A 16,197-nucleotide genomic window follows, 5' to 3' on the forward strand; every position below is an offset into this window, starting at 1 on the left:
CATCGACGTCTAAATTTCAATTACCTGAGACAAAGTATAATGAGACGAGCGAACCCTTGCCTCCCCTCTCGTCTAATCATTAAAGATGATTCGCCACTTGAGATCCAATTACCAGGCGCGATGGAAGCGAAGACGGCAAGTTCCGAAAGTGGAAATCAAAGCAGGAAAGTGGCGTGATGTCCTCGCCCCCGCGTCTCCATGGAGGTGCGGGATAGGAATTATACATCCGCATTGACCTCCGACCCACGATTATTCCAATCGCGTAAGCCCCACGCGCGCGCCTTCGATTTTCTCGTTAGCGTTCCACTTAGCTTTTCTTCCGGTGATAACGAGCGCCAGGTCGCAGCCCCCGGCTTTCGTCTGGCTTCCACCATTTATCTTCCGCGACAACGCCGCTTTTTCTATTAATGTCCGCATTAATGGCAAAGCGCGAGCATCGACGCGAGGCATCTGGAGACTTCGTCGTTTCGCGACATCTCGGATTCTCGCGTTTCGACTAATTAAATCTATATGGACGTGATTTTCTAGAATCGACGATTTCTCCGTAAGGATGTGATTTCCCTCCGAAGGAGTTATCGCGAACTTTCGCTCCTGGAAGGATCCATACATTAACGACCTCATCATCAAAAAGGTAGCACTTTTGTTTATGATATAAACTCGCAAATATACAGTTATTTATATATAATTAAAAAAAAAAGAAAAACGATAAATATCAAACCTAATTTCCGTAAAAATGCGCCTGTTTTGTCTCGATTCTCACGTGACGAATCGTCGAGAGATTAAATAGATGTCGGGTTTGAAACTTTTTCCACAGTCAACTTTCCGCAGCCCCGGCTTTCGCCTGTTACAACGCCGCGCCTAGCAGACGCATCGTGGCGTCCAGGTTAATCAGCGAGAAAGTCAGCGGGAAAATCAATCATAAAAAAAGAACACAGACGGAATCGATCGGCGCGCGAAGGACGTGACGATCCGGGTTTTACGCGCGTCCTCGTAATGGGGGTCGAAGTACTCACGTGTAGCGTAACGAAGGGGTGGGTGGTAGTACCTGACGAGGTGGTCTTTCACCGTCCTTCTCTCGGCCTCTCTCTCCCTGTCTCCCCCCCCCCCCCGCCAGGTGTACATAGGTACACGAACGAAAGCGTGACCGCGACGGAATCCCCGAATGAAGTCACCTCCCGGAAATCGCCGATCGATGCCGGGACTACGGTCGCGCGAGCGCGACACGTGCGAGTCCCTCGCCCTTTTTCGCGGAAGCGGAGCGCTTTCCGCGTGATAATCCGTTAATCTCGGTGCATTAGCGGGATTCCGGATAATAGCCCGGATAATGTGTCGTGAGGAGTGCCGCCGGGACAGTCCGCGATCTCCGCGGAAATCCCCGAGAGGCTGACAATAAAATCTCTAACGCGCGCGCGAGCAGCTAAAAGCTTAATAAGTCGCAGTTACTTCGCCGAACTCGTCCGTTTTACCTTAATTGTCAGCCGTTCTCCCTGTCTCTCTCTCTCTCTCTCTCTCTTTCTCTTTCTCTCGTACCTGATTTAATATTTATAACAATTCTCCGAGAGACCATCCGTTACGGATATCGAGCCGGGATGCACGTGTCTTTCTTCCAGATACGGAACGTAAAGCTGATTCCACACAGATTCGCGCGGTAATCGATCGTACTTCAGTGAAAACTTTCCTTCTTCCACGTAAATTATTCGCGCTTACAAAAACTTTCAAGATGATCCGAGTGAACTCTTTAAAAGAAACATTATTTTAAAAAATCGCTACACCGAATCCTATTCTTGACAAATTTTTACAATTATTAATATTTTCTTATTAAGGTTTGATCGGCTTTCTTATCAAAAGAATTCGTCTCTTTTATTTGTGCATATATCTTTCCAATTGATTCTTATTGAATCTTGTAAAGAAATGCTCACAAACAGATTTCTTCTCACGATGCACGAGTAACCTAAGCACGAATACGCCGAGCTGATGCCGCTTCACGCTCCTCAAGTCATTCGTGAGGCGACTATAGACGGATCGCAGGTGTGAGAGAGGTCTAACGGCGAGGCCGGTGCTCCGCTCGTGAGGAAGACATCAGGAATGCATGATCACAACTATGTACGAGGGTCCGCGTGTGCGTATGCGTGTGCCCGTGTGTATGTGTACACGTACGATCTTCATTCTATGTCTCGTCGAGTTGCGGCGGGAAAGATCTCTCTCCTACGCGACGAAGGGTTAGTTAGGTAGGTAGGTAGGTAGGAGATCCTCGACCGCAAATATGTCATAACTCACGCCGGCCTCGCCGGGGTGTACTTACACCCCGACGACGGTGCAGCGGTATGCAATCGCAGGTAGGGACGACATCACGGGCCGCTTCTCGGAAGAAGGCGCAGCGGTAGATTGACACGTCTGACGTGACGCCCGGTATTATCGTGAACCACGATGCGGTAACGCGAACGTTAGAATAATGAATGGAGACCCTGTACCCGAAAGGCACATTGACGCTTCCGAGGAAGCATTAGCTGATGGAATTCGAATCTCCGCCGCGACAATGATTTAACACCTGATGCGATACATCTGAGGTGACAGTAACGTTATTTAAATCAGGTCACGACAAAGGTGCGTAATGTATAATAGTAATTAATTAATTAATTAAAGCGCAAATAAAAAGCGCGCGCGAAATGTAACATATTTAAATGTTACCGTTAGCAGAAATCGGAAAAGTCGTAATATACATTGATATCACATTTTTTCATTTCTGAAAATTCGAGTGTAACGCAACATTTTTTTTGTTCATCAGCAGCTTTGTCATCCAAACACATCTATTCTTGAAACTTACGTAGAGAATGACGCCTTCGCTTTTGCATCTGAATGCAAAATATTATCTCGTCGGGGCGGGGGGGGAGGGAGGGAGGGGACAGTATGGGAAAACAGGAAACTTATCGCCGCGTGTTTCGCGACGGAGATAAAAAAACCAAGCTCGTGGGAAAATATTCGCGGGAGCTGCTTTACCGGAACTGTCAAATTAATAAAAAGCAAAAGGAGGAAAAAAGACAGGAGGGGAATACGGGTCGTTACATTTTCTGCCGGCACGGTAATTCGCGCCGATCCTATGACGCATTTTACGGGGAAACCTGGCGAATTCGCGGAACGGGCGGATAATGAGCATGAAGAGTAATCGCACTCTCAGGTAGGTGGACAAAGAACGGTGCCGCGCCGATGTTGCGGGACTGTCGCGCTATCATCCTTCCGCTACCCCCGCGTATATTTCCGCATCGTAGGATATCCCGCGTGTCCTTCTCCAACTCTCACCTAAATTAAAACGCATTATCCCCCGACGAGACACGTTTACCCACACGAATTTCGCCGGGAACGTCACGAAAATTAATATGTAGAAACGATACGCTTAATAATAGTTTATAACATTATAGAATGTTTTGTATTTGTATTATATCATATCTCATAATGTCCTATTACAGAATAAGTTACAATACAGAATATTTTTGTAATTCGATTATTTAGAATATCACTATTGTTTCTAATAATACGAAAAAATGTTAAAGGAAAAAGTTTATCGTTTTAAAAGAACAAGTATTATGATTGGGCTTTTTTCATACTTTCATTATTTCACGAGATTTGGAGAGTATCAACATTTTTTAAAATAGGATGGCATATTTTCATCAACGTAGTAATGTTCATAAACAAATAAATTCAATATAGGATATGTTGACCTTAAGATAAGATAACCTTAAACATTTAAGTGTGATTTTTTTATATTTAATGTCACCTTAAGGTCAACATATCCTGTATGGTTGAATTTGTTTTTTTAATAAACTATATTACTACTTTAATAAAAATATGCCTAATGTATAATAAGAATAATAAAAATACCTCACTTAAATAAATGTTGACGATCTCTAAATGATCGAGTTACAGGAAACACACGTACACCCTATATGTTTACAGATACTTTCTAAAGAAATACTTTCGGTGAACGATGCTCCATTTTTGGCAAAAGAGATTAATTTCAATTACAAATATTAAATGGCGAATATATAAAAAAAAATCATTAAAATTTATTCCGCATCTCCGAGCACAGATGGTCGAAGGTGGTCGCCGATATCAGTTTCGATCTCCATTTTTTTCAACATTGCGGAACACGAGTTTCACCTGTCGCGTTTATCTTCTCATCGTCACACTATATTTCACATTAACGGCGTGCGAAAGGGACGAGGGATGATTATCTCGAATTCTTTTCGGAACAAAGACACGTCGGAAAGATGCTTTAACGTCCCCGCGTAACGTTTTCAAATTATTAAGTTGCGGTACCGTTAACTGAAAAGTGGAGGCAAATTGCTGTAAATTATCCAGATTATTATGCAGATAATTTTCGTAGATTTACGACACCTTTACAAATTTACATTTCTCTTTTACATTGTATATTGTATTTCTTTCTGACCACATCAATGTTTCATGAAGACATTGCGTGTCCATTTATGACGAAACCATTACATGTTATATCATTTAAGTTACGTATAACATATCGATTTTATCAAATTTTCTGTTATCAGATTTTAAAACATATAATTTCATTAATTATAATTCTTTTATCGATTGACATTAATTTCACAAACACAATTTTATGCAAAAGATATAGTACGTTACGTAATTCTGCTACGATTCCTCTTCTTAATATTAATCGTACGATAACCCAGTTTTACTCCTCATTATTTAATTCAAAAGATGTAACTCCTATCTCTCGCTTTTATGGCTTCCGTGAAATCTGTTCCGAAAAGCCCACGACTTTCTCCGTCGGCGAGTTAAGGTCCTGCGAATCTCCGTTCCGGGAACTACGTACCACCGATTACCGCGAACTCCAGTTCCTACGAGAGCGACGTTCTCCTCATCTCTCCCGTCAGCAGCATCCGTCACGCGGTGCACCTCGTTGCGCTCGAGACCTTGGCGACCTTCGGCGAGGGTTGGCTAGCCGGAGGTCGCGGACACGACGAGGGAGAAAGAGGGAGGGAGAGAAAACGAGATGGGCTGCGTGAGAGAGAGAGAGAGAGAAAGAGAGAGGTTGGTATCGGAGAATCGCGGCGCCGTGTGTGGGTCTCGGTTACATGGGATCGCGTGGGCGTCCGTGTGCACGTATATACGTATACATATACCCCCGCGCGCGTTCCGCACGGCTTCTCAGAAGTCGCGATCGCTTACGAGGTAAAGGTAAGGTTGCATGATTCACGAGCTATGTGACCTACAGCTACATACGCTCGTTCTCCCCCGCTCTCTCTGCCCGCGACGGCCGGTGTATTACACCGAGGGGGGTACGTACAACACGCGTCCGCGTGCATGCACAAGCACATGGACATCACGCCGGGGGAGGGGGGGAGGGGGACACACCGCGATATGCACATCGCGCGGATGGCGGTCTGATGCTGCCGTACAATAACGCGTCCCGTTAATGTTCCATAATGCCCTATAATGTGGCCGCTGACTAAGCCAATTTCGCCGACACGCAGCTCCGGCGTTTGCCCAGTGCGGGGGGGGGGGGGAAGGGGGAGAGGGAAAGGGTGTGGGTGGGATCCTCTCTCGTTCTCGCGATCGTGATCACGCGTTTATGCGCATTCGCAGCCGCCCCGCTCGCTCACTCGCTCGCTTGTTCGCTCATTCCCCATCACGGAATCGCCTCTAATTGAACTTCCAGGTAAGTCACCTGCGTCCATAGGAGTGCCCCGGGAACAATCCACCTACGCTTTGTCACGATTCCTATCTCTCTCTGGTCACCCGATCAACCCCGAGTGCGGAGGTGGGCATCAACGAAAGTCTAGGACGTTTTAACGTTGCGAACATTAGATACAATGATGCCGGCTCTTATGCCGGTGGATTGTTAAAATAAAGAAATCCCTTTCTGAAAGAACAAACGTAAAAGCCGTCGCATAGACTTCTGCATAACACAAAATGCATAATGCATAAGAGAATTAACCAATCAGAGGTCTTTATTTCTATTCTGGGGAGAGAAATGGACGACTCCGATTGATTGATTCTCTTAGGCATTATGCATTTCGTGTTATGCAGAAATCTGTACGGCGGCCCTAACTCTAATCGGCACAAGTTTTCACAAGAAGCCATTAAAAATATCATTGTCGTGCTAAAAAAAAAGCGATTACTTAATTTTAACTTCCTTCTTTTAGGTAACGATTATCTTGACAAAGATTATTTTCTTGAAAATAGTTTTAAAATAAATTCATTTACTTAAAATAAGAAGTAATATTTAAAGATTAAAACTAAAATATCATATATACATGCAAAAATATATATACGTATAATAAATAATTTAAAAATTAAATAAATACTATTTATTTTAAATATTTCATTGGTTTATATATTCGTAAATCAATTGTAAGCATCAAATTTACTCAAAACACATCCTGATTCCTAATTTAATACTTCAATAAAGAATATAAAGTTAAAATAAAAGTTTGATTTACTTATATAATACTCTATTTTTTCATAGTTTTATAAATAAATAAAAGAAATTGAGTAATCATTTTTCTATGTATTTTTGTGTGTGCATTTAGTTTACTTTATCTATTTTATCTTCTCTCTATGCAAGTTTCATAAATTCTCTTCTTCCTAGAACTTATATTAATTAATTTTTAAAAATAATTCTCTAATAATTTATTTATATCTCCGAAAGAAAAATAAAAGCAAGAATTGATATAAATAGCGACCTTTTATTAATCATCACAAAAGTAAAGGATTATCTCGTCGCCAGCGCGTTAATGACTCCATAAAACCATTACATTTCAACTTTTCCATTATACGTCAGCATATAATAAGTTTAAAGCGGAAATTAGTGAAACGCGTGTGTCGCGCCTCTTCAATTTACGCGAAAACGTACTTTCCCCTTATATATACGTAACGTACTTTTTCCTTTTGCACACACACAAAACAGAATAGTGTATACACACATGAATGTGTCCGCGACTTCACGGTTACACGCCTCCACGCATCGGGAAGATCGATGTAACCCCGTTTCAGGTTGAGTAACTATACGGCCACGCCGACCTGTCGGCCTTTTATTACGACGCGCGCGCGTCCCAGATCGGTGAAGGGACGCCAATCGTGGTCAATCGCCCTTCTCCCTTCGCGATCGCCGCCGTGCACGGGAACGATGCACGTCGCGATGCAGAAAGCCGACAATTATCCCCCCCCCCTCTCCCGCCACGTCGAGGCGGACCGCGCGATCGGTCGATTCGTTAATAAGCCGTGGAATAATTCCATCTTTCTCTCTCTCTCTCGTTAACAAGTCGCGCGTAGTCGTTAATTAAACAATAACGGCCTTTCAGATTCATCGATCACGTTATACGTGCGCGACGACGACCGCGGAGATCGCAAAAGAACCGCGAAGCACTCAGGGGTTTGCACTCGACCTCGTGATATTACGCGCCGTGAGAGAAAAATGAGAGACGCGAAATTTTTCCCTCGCGACCCAAGTCCTCCTCTTCCTCGTCCTCGTCCCCGTTACGCGATAGATGAGAGAGAGAGAGAGAGAGAGAAACAAGCTCCTTAATTTAGGACGGAGCCTCTTCGAGCGTAGTTGTAGATGTAGATTATTACGCGATCACCGGCCGGCTCATGAATATTTATCTGTCGCCCACCCGGACGGAGATTTGTCGCTCTCGATCAATTTCCCCTGGCGTGGATTAATTAGAGACTAATTCGGGAACTGAGAGGCGGCGCGCCGACGTCGAGATAAATAAGATTCGACCGCGCAGTGTATGCGTGCGACGGACGCGTCGCGAGATCGGCGACCGGGTGCTTGCGAAACAATATGAGATTAGAAGGTTATGTTTCGAACCTGCCTTGCGTTACGTCTTGTGCGCGCTTGTTAAACGCAACCGACAATTATCCTGCACAAAACGATCGATCAATCCGCTCGTTAACAAGCGCAGGTACGAGAGACAGAGAGAGAGAAAAAGAGGGAGAAAGAGAGAAAGAACCTCCGGATTAATTCCTTCTACCGAAAGGTTATCGAACATTAATTACTTTTTTAAACATGAATATTCATCCGTAAAGGTCATCTCGCATAAATTCAAAGGGATGTAACGATCAGAAATGATTTAAAGAACGTTTATAAGGAGAAACGTGCTCGCCTTAAGCCGTTGCTTCATTGTGCACGAGCCTATAATCCTCCTCGATTATCTCCGAGGTACTAACGAACTAACCTCTCAATCTACAAGACATGTTCGGATCGATGTTGCAAAACGATCAATGAGACGCGTGTGTGTCACGAGCGATCGTCGGTGCCACGCGAGAGTAAACAACTGAATAACAAGTGAATAACAAGTAAACGTCATAAGTAATAAGTGAACGATAGGTTACTCACCCCACATGGTCGCTTCGTCGTCGCTCGCCTCCCAGACACACCCAGATCGGCTTCCCCTCTCTCGGAATTCGTCGTGCTTGCTTCTCCACGGGACTCGTACACGTGAGAACACACGGTCTTATCCGAAATGCAACGGATAGATGCAAAATTGATCGCGCAGGCCGCATACTTCCCGATCAACCGTGTCGGCGATTTCGCGATGGAAAGTTTTGACGGCGACAACTTCACTCCGATCAGCAACTTCACTCTGGTACCGCGAATCGGAGTAAGGTTAAGATGCTGAATCGGGATCCTTTTCATGTTTAGCACCCGTCAAGCACGCGTCTCTATGGATTAGCTCTTCAATTAACTGCACGCCGTTCTCAAATGCACGATGTTCAATCGTAATCAGACTTGGAGACCGAGATCTTTTTTTACGCGGCGACGCATGGAGAGCAGTGGTGACGCGCGTCGATTCGTCGACAAGTACACAGAGGCGGGAGGGAATGATACTGAATTCAATATTCGGCACAATAATAGAGGTCTCGATCTCCCGAATTCACCGAAACGCACATTTTATTAACGAAAGATCGATCGCGACTCGCCGTTACTCGAGTTGAGTATACGTGATACGTGATGACTTGCTATTCGCACCGTGTTTTTTAACGCTCTGAACATAGCGGACGAACTGCGGCGCTTTCGATGGAATCGATAGAAATTTCAATGCTCGATCCGCGCGGTGTATTTGAATTAAAATTTGATCTTCCCTTAGAAGATCAAATTTAAAAAAAAAATTGTTTTTTTTTTAGAAAAAAAAAACATTGAGGGCTTTGCAGTAAAGTTTTAAGCTGAAAGTTTCTTTAGGCCACACGGGAATCAGCTTCAATTACTTCCGAAACATTAAATGGATTTTTCTGCCTCTCGACATCATTGTTTCTGCCCGGTTTCTCTGTTCTCATCGCGTTCATCACTTGTAAGGGCATCGCGCGGATGCAATCTGAAAACTTCTCGACCCAACGCGAAGGCAGAGATACGCGCGAAAATACAAGACGAGATATTACTGTCGCGTATAGCCACTATAAAGAGGCTGCGGTCCATTATAATGACGCGGAACGCTGGTCAGTTTATCGGAGCCGTGAGACACAGTAGATTGTCCGGTTTATTGAAAACTTCCTAGGCACCTCTACACGTCCAGCCAGGATGCTCAAGTGTGCCAAAAGTTCACCTGCTATTCGTAATATGCAGGGTTGGTTAGTAACTAGCTGAAAAGTTAATAACTTTCAATTTAACTTAGTTAATTTTAATTTTTAACTAGTTTAACTAGTTATTTTTAAACCATGTGAACCTTAACTTTTTTCCCCAGTTACAAATTTATCTGCGTAAAAGGAAGAAATACATTTCTATATAAAAAACACTATTTGTTATTTTAATTTACAAATAAAATATTAAATTTGATAATTCACATATTTATTTGTTTTTTATTTAGAGTAGCGTAATTTAAAAAAATTATGATATTCTAATTCTGATTAATATATATAAATAATATTTTTAAAAATTAATTTTTAATTTAACTTAATCCTAACTTAACTTTTAACTTTAAGTTAATTTTTTGTTCATGCAACTTTTGACGTAACTAAATTAATTTTACAATTAAGCCCATTAACTTTAATTTAATTTTAAAAATATTAACTTACCCAACCCGGATAATATATGTGATAAGCGCGTGACAATGCACGGGAAAACCCCGCCGCTATAAACAAAGCTATAATATCTTCACGATTACCTGCATGATTAATTATGTTCTAGATTACGTCTGCAAATGTAACAAAAAAAGTTTGTATATATATGTATACATACACACACGTATCGTAATAATAAAACTTCTAAAATACATCTTGATTTCTCAGTAGGATTTTCCTACTCGCCAAACGCGTTTACCTATAGTTACAATTATTGATAATAAATGATTATATTAATAATTATTTGTATTTTTCTTAATTTAAATCTAACAAAATAAATTTTATATCTGAAATAGAATTAATTATTCTTAAAATAATCTTGTACTGTTATGGAAGATTATGATTCTCAGAATGACCTTACGCGCGATTTGCCTTACGAATACATTAATAAAAATAAGCAAATCAATTCCTGGGGAACGAATTCTTCGTTCGAAGAACCGGTCGACCCGCGTGAGTCAAACTCCCCTTCGCTACCGTACGTTTAACGGGCGGATTAGTCATCTAATCGAGATAACCGCGATCTTTATCATCACATCGGACAGCGCGTGTAATCAATTTTATTCGCCTGGAAGTTTTACGCGCGCGCAAATTTTCGGAACGCACGTAAGCAGGCTGCTCAGCGAATCGCGTGCGAAAATCGCGGAAGAATGCGTTGGCTGTCTATTACGGACGAACAGCGTAATAGCTCGCGAAGGAGATGTCAGGTCTCCTTTCGTAATCTCGCGAATGATATTTGCGGAATCTGATCAGTTTTAGATAGATCAAGATCCAGATAGAACAATCATTGAATTATTTACAATTTATGTGTAACATTAAGTTAAATAAATAAAAATAAATAAAATTAACTAGGTTTCGAGATTAATAAAATTCAACAAAATAATTAGTTTTTTTTGTCCAACATTTCTTCATATTGCAAAAATAGTTTCTTTATAATTTGCTTTTTTGTAATTGATTGTGATAAGGTCTTCATTTTATTGTCTTGAACGGGGAAGCGACTCGAATCACCAAAGTTTGTAAATTTTTACATTGAGCGGTCAACAATCTTTCTGCACTGATCAGGCTCCAAACCGAGGATCAAACATATGCGCTACTATTTAATTAATTTTGCTTAGCTATTTTAATAAACAAATATTAATTTATGCAGCAACAACCGTGTTAATTCTAAAGAGTATTTTATTTCTTATTTGATCTAAAATTAGGTTTTTTTATATTTAACATGACTTAAATTTTAGATTTTTTCACGTAGCGTACATACGTATTATATATTACCTAATATATAATAAGAATGTCTTTTCTAATATATATATATATATATATACGTTATTGTAATCTATTATATAATTTATATATTATACTATAACACAATATATTTAGCTACAATACATTATTTTAATGAGATTAGCTTAGAGATTTGGTATAAACATTTTATTTTATATTAAGAAAATAAAATGTTATCGTAAATTAAATATTAAATTCTAAAAGTCTTATGTGTAAATACATGTGTTTAATGATAAAATAGTTTATATTATTTTCATATAAAAAGCGTCATTTAAAATACCGTATAAATTACGAATAAAATATTATATATACGATATATGAATACGAATAAAATTACGTATAAATTACGTATAATCTCTCGGCTCGTTCTCTATACCTGTAGAAGAGGATCACCATTCGATTACTCCGGGGATGTATTCATCGATTAATTTCTCATAATAAGGCCACAATTTCTCAATATCTGGGACACCACCGCTCTTGGTGTAAAGATCAAATTTGCTGTAAAATGTTTTGCATCAAATTACTCACCGGTGATACAACTCTAATAATTAAATGTAATCTATATTTAAATTTTATTATTGGAGTGATCTAATAAATTAGATATATTTTATAATTTGTGTTTATTTAATTAATGTTTTTTTTTCTATCTTGTATTATATTACATTCAACTTACTTAAATTCCGTTATCCATTTCAACATCTCGAGATCTTCCGGGGTGCAGAAGTACATATAGTCGCCGCCAGCATGCCAAGGATAAAAAGAGTGATAGCGAATCATAGCTAAAGCTTCCTTCGGTAATTTGCTCTTGTTGTGGACGAGTAAGCGGTACAAGTACTCATCATGGCCCCATGACATCATCAGATTGGATATTCCACATTTAGGTTTGTACATGCCATATTTTGTGCTGTAACAAAAAAATTTTCTTTAGCGTGATATTTGTATATGCAGAATTATTTAGTTTTAATTGTTTCTGCGCACCGTTGCTTTACATAAAAGCCAAGAAATTTTTCTACCAGTTTTTCAATTCGACTTACACCGATAGTTGGCTTACATACTTCTTTTGTTGATGTTTTTTAAATTAAAAACACCTCAAATATTGATAATTTAATTTTCTTTTTAGGAATGGAAAACTAATTGAGTACTTATTGTAACGTACTTGTAACGAGGGTCTTTGCCATCGGGATTATTGTTAAAACTTGTCTTTCTATAGGCAATAGAATCACCCCAGGCACATCCGACGGGAAATGTGTCACCTACCACTGCCCATTGGGGTTCTCCATAAAACGCCATCACCTACAGCATACAATATGTTTGTTATTTGAAAATAATAGTATATTTATTGCTACATTTGAATTCAACAATAAATAGGAAATGCATAACTTTGACTAAAAAAATGTTATAAATCAAATAAAGTTTTTATGAAGCTTTTATAAAATTCAAAGGATAACAGCAAGAATTTTATAACAGTTGTAAGATTGATTTTTCTACTGAATGCAACCAATATCGACATAAGTCTCATTCTGTGTTTCTTACTTGTTATTAATTGTCAAAAAATTGTAAAGAGAAAATTATTCTTAAGAGATTGGAAGAATAATAGAAAAGGGTAACTAGAATAACTAGAGAGGACGAAAAAGGGTCGCTAAAGGTAATTCTGGATATAATTGAATTATGTTTCAAATAATTGAATTGATATTTCGTTTCACCTTGCCAAGATCGTGTATTAAGCCGGTAAGATGAAACCAGCTCAAATCCGGATGCTTCTCTCTGATAGACTCCGCGGTTTGGAATGCGTGGACGATATTAGGCATGTCCGTATCCGGATCGCTTTCGTCTATGAGGTCGTTCAGTTTGAGAAGGGCATCTTTCACCGTCATTTTGGATTTATTAAACTGAAGCCAATCTTTCATGCGAGCTGTAAAGAAAATGACAATTTTGTCGTACTCTTTTTTTATTATATCCGTAGCATATAAATATAAAAAAATACAAATTTAATTCATTTAAACTACATGGAGATAAACTTTACTTATACTGATCTAATTTATTCTTTTATCACCGTTAAATATGAAAACGAAAGCAAATAAGATACAAGAACATATGATTATGTATATAATTAGTCTCATTTTGACTGACATTTTACGAAATCGACGGTTTGATTGGTGTGCATCTCTTTGTATGTTTTTTCGACACGTTTACTGATGGGATCATCGAGATCTTCATTAAAACTGCGGAATTGACTTTGCAGCTTCCCGTCATATATTGGCTCGGGTCGAAGCTGTTGCGATGGGTCCAACAGCGTGACATGACTTGGTTGCTGTAAAAAAATTGCTTAATAAAGTAATGAACGAGCAATCTTGTCTTCAGTTGCTTTATATTAATAAATTATTTCTACTTGAGAAATTGTAGTTATCATATTTTTATCTTTTTTTATTAAAATTGCAACACAGCAGTGTTTCACATAATTATCCGGCATTTTTAACATCTCTTACACGTGACTTTTTTATTTTATAATTGCTAAAGTTATACATAAAATTGTACTTCATACTTTAATTCTCTTTATCATTATATTTAAAAAATTATAATTTTTAAATATTTTGTGTTTTTAATTTCTATAATTATATCTTCGGGAAGCATTACAATATTAATACGGTTTATTATGTGTAAAAATATATACAGTCGCAAAAATTTGCAAGGAGTGACCTAGAGTTTTATACCATTGAATACATTTTATTATATTACGGAATGGAACGGAACGCGCGTTAATGAGAGAATTTTTCTATTCGTATAAAAAGAAATTTATGAATCTACTAGAATTAATGACCTAGTTACATGGGTAGCTACCTATATATATATATATATATATATATATGTATATATATATATATTATATATATATATATATATATATATCTTTAATGAAAAATGGAGAAATAAAATAAATAAAATATTTTTCATTAAATATGTATTTTTCGCAATTTATTCTTTATTTTATAATTGTATTTAATAGCTCTCGCTTGTGTGTATTATATGTAACAACAAATCTAGATTATTCCTCGAACGGTTAAAAAAGTAAAAACACTCCATTGTCATTAACAATCAAAGGGAGAGAATAAAATATTTTTGATCGCGAGAAGAATCGAAAACGACAACAAATGACGGGTTAGAGATAGGAGATTTACGAAGATTAGTAGATTCGACTGGTAAACTTCGAAAAGAGCGGACACATCAGTAATGGAATCACGATAAATCGGCAATATCTCGAATATTCGTATATTCGAATATTTACTTTTGACTTATCTCTCTGACATCTTCACAAGACTCATCACTATACCAAAATATCATAAATTATATCATAAAATATATATCGTGTACAAAAATAAATAATTTGAAAAGCAGGACTCATGTTTATATAATTTTTATAAGATATTAATTTATGTAAATACGTTTTCATTTATAAATTTAATAATTTATTTCGAGAATACTGAATGTTATTTATATCTATAATCTTTTTTTTGCTATTATGAGATGTATTGTGAGAAATCGTGGAGAAAAAATTTCAAATAGATTTTACTGTATCAGCGTTTATCTGTTTAATACATACGCGGAAAACGTATTACATTCGTGGAAACGTTATATGTATGACATAAAAGAGAATTTTTGACGTAAATAAATTGCGTTTAACACTGACATGTATATAATTGTGCAATAATTCATTATGCGAGAATCTAAACATCTGGCAATTTATAAAGCAAATGTTGCGTGAATTCTACGATATAAGAATTTCAGTCGAAGAAGAAGAGATTTTACAACGTATCTATATGCAATAATTTTTTAATTACAAATTTGAAAAAAATTTTATGTTTGGCTACAAAAAATTCTCACTAATTTATTAAAGAAAATCTATTTAAGACAACACAATAAAATTGTTAAAAATATTAAAAGGTAAGAATAATTTAGTCTATAAATGTATAAATAAATATCATATGTCAAATTTACAAATCCAAAAGTGATTTATGAAATAATTACTAAAATTTCTCAAAAAGTAACTTTACTCTACAGCGACGTTCTATATTATATAAAATTTATATAAATTATTATATGAATCTTAAGTTTCGAAATTTTATCAGAAATTGGAATGTACTTACGGGCATTCTATAGTTGTTTAACGCTGGCTGGCGAAAATACAACTACTGTCTGTCTTACCCTGCACAGGACTAGTCAACTTATAAAGTCGAAGATAATTCACCCTTGATCCCCGTATCGCCTGATGATTTCGCAGAGATGGTGGTGGTGGTGGTCGCAGATGTCAAATCACGTCGTTGTTGTCTATCGACCTTCCCTCTCCCTATTCCACAATTCCAAACTATTGTGAATATTGTAAACAGAACAGTGATTATAAATTATTATCTGATATCAAATCTTTGCAATATTTATTACATATAAATCGCTCCGGGTTTGTGTTCTTAGTCCGAAAAAGTTCTCGAAATTTTTGGGAGACATGAACTTTTTCAATTACTTCCTTGCCGTTTTTTTCCGATTTTCTTTCTTCTAAGATAATATCGCTTTATCATCTTCTACGTCAATGCATTTAAGATTTTTTTCAGAGCTCTATTAAATAATTTATCAACAAAGACTACTGTGAGTGTCATCATAGTCATACTTTCCTGTATTTTTTAGAAAAGATGGAAAAAACTGATCTTTTCCTTCAATTATATTTTTTTCAGAAAATTAAAAACACTGGTTCAGTGCGACTTACGTTACGTACATTTAATTACGCGTGCAATAAAATTAAAGTATTTAAAAATGCTTTCAGTTTTTCATAAAATTTCT

At 37.9% G+C, this 16,197-nt stretch overlaps 2 protein-coding genes across 4 annotated transcripts in view; both read right to left on the bottom strand.

Moving 5' to 3' along the window:
* LOC105832067 (bone morphogenetic protein 4) overlaps nucleotides 1-9,808 on the bottom strand; it is a 40,820-nt gene extending 31,012 nt beyond the window's left edge. For 2 of the 3 annotated variants that reach the window (XM_012672691.3, XM_028190089.2), the window contains exons 1-2: nucleotides 8,375-9,808; nucleotides 25-591 (exon numbers count right to left, since the gene is read on the bottom strand). The gene's annotated coding sequence lies outside the window, so the exon portion shown is untranslated. The remainder of the gene's footprint in view (nucleotides 1-24; nucleotides 592-8,374) is intronic. The other variant, XM_012672693.3, reaches the window with a different exon arrangement.
* A 1,661-nt stretch (nucleotides 9,809-11,469) lies between these two features.
* Nucleotides 11,470-15,631, bottom strand: LOC105832069 (inositol oxygenase). Its single transcript, XM_028189934.1, has 6 exons — nucleotides 15,513-15,631; nucleotides 13,501-13,681; nucleotides 13,074-13,282; nucleotides 12,527-12,663; nucleotides 12,044-12,274; nucleotides 11,470-11,868 (listed from the first exon to the last, which is right to left on the bottom strand). Exons 1-6 carry the CDS (start codon nucleotides 15,516-15,518, stop codon nucleotides 11,760-11,762), a joined length of 873 nt encoding a protein of 290 aa, XP_028045735.1. The 5' UTR covers nucleotides 15,519-15,631; the 3' UTR covers nucleotides 11,470-11,759.
* Nucleotides 15,632-16,197: the final 566 nt, after the last annotated feature.

This window comes from Monomorium pharaonis, chromosome 8 (genome assembly GCF_013373865.1).
Source record: "Monomorium pharaonis isolate MP-MQ-018 chromosome 8, ASM1337386v2, whole genome shotgun sequence".
Classification (NCBI taxonomy): domain Eukaryota; kingdom Metazoa; phylum Arthropoda; class Insecta; order Hymenoptera; family Formicidae; genus Monomorium; species Monomorium pharaonis.

Coding starts and splice junctions, on each gene's coding strand:
- LOC105832069 (XM_028189934.1), bottom strand. Junction 12,664..13,073: donor TAATACACGATCTTGGCAAG/GTGAAACGAAAT, acceptor TGTATGCTGTAG/GTGATGGCGTTTTATGGAGA. Junction 12,275..12,526: donor GGCAAAGACCCTCGTTACAA/GTACGTTACAAT, acceptor TTTTTGTTACAG/CACAAAATATGGCATGTACA.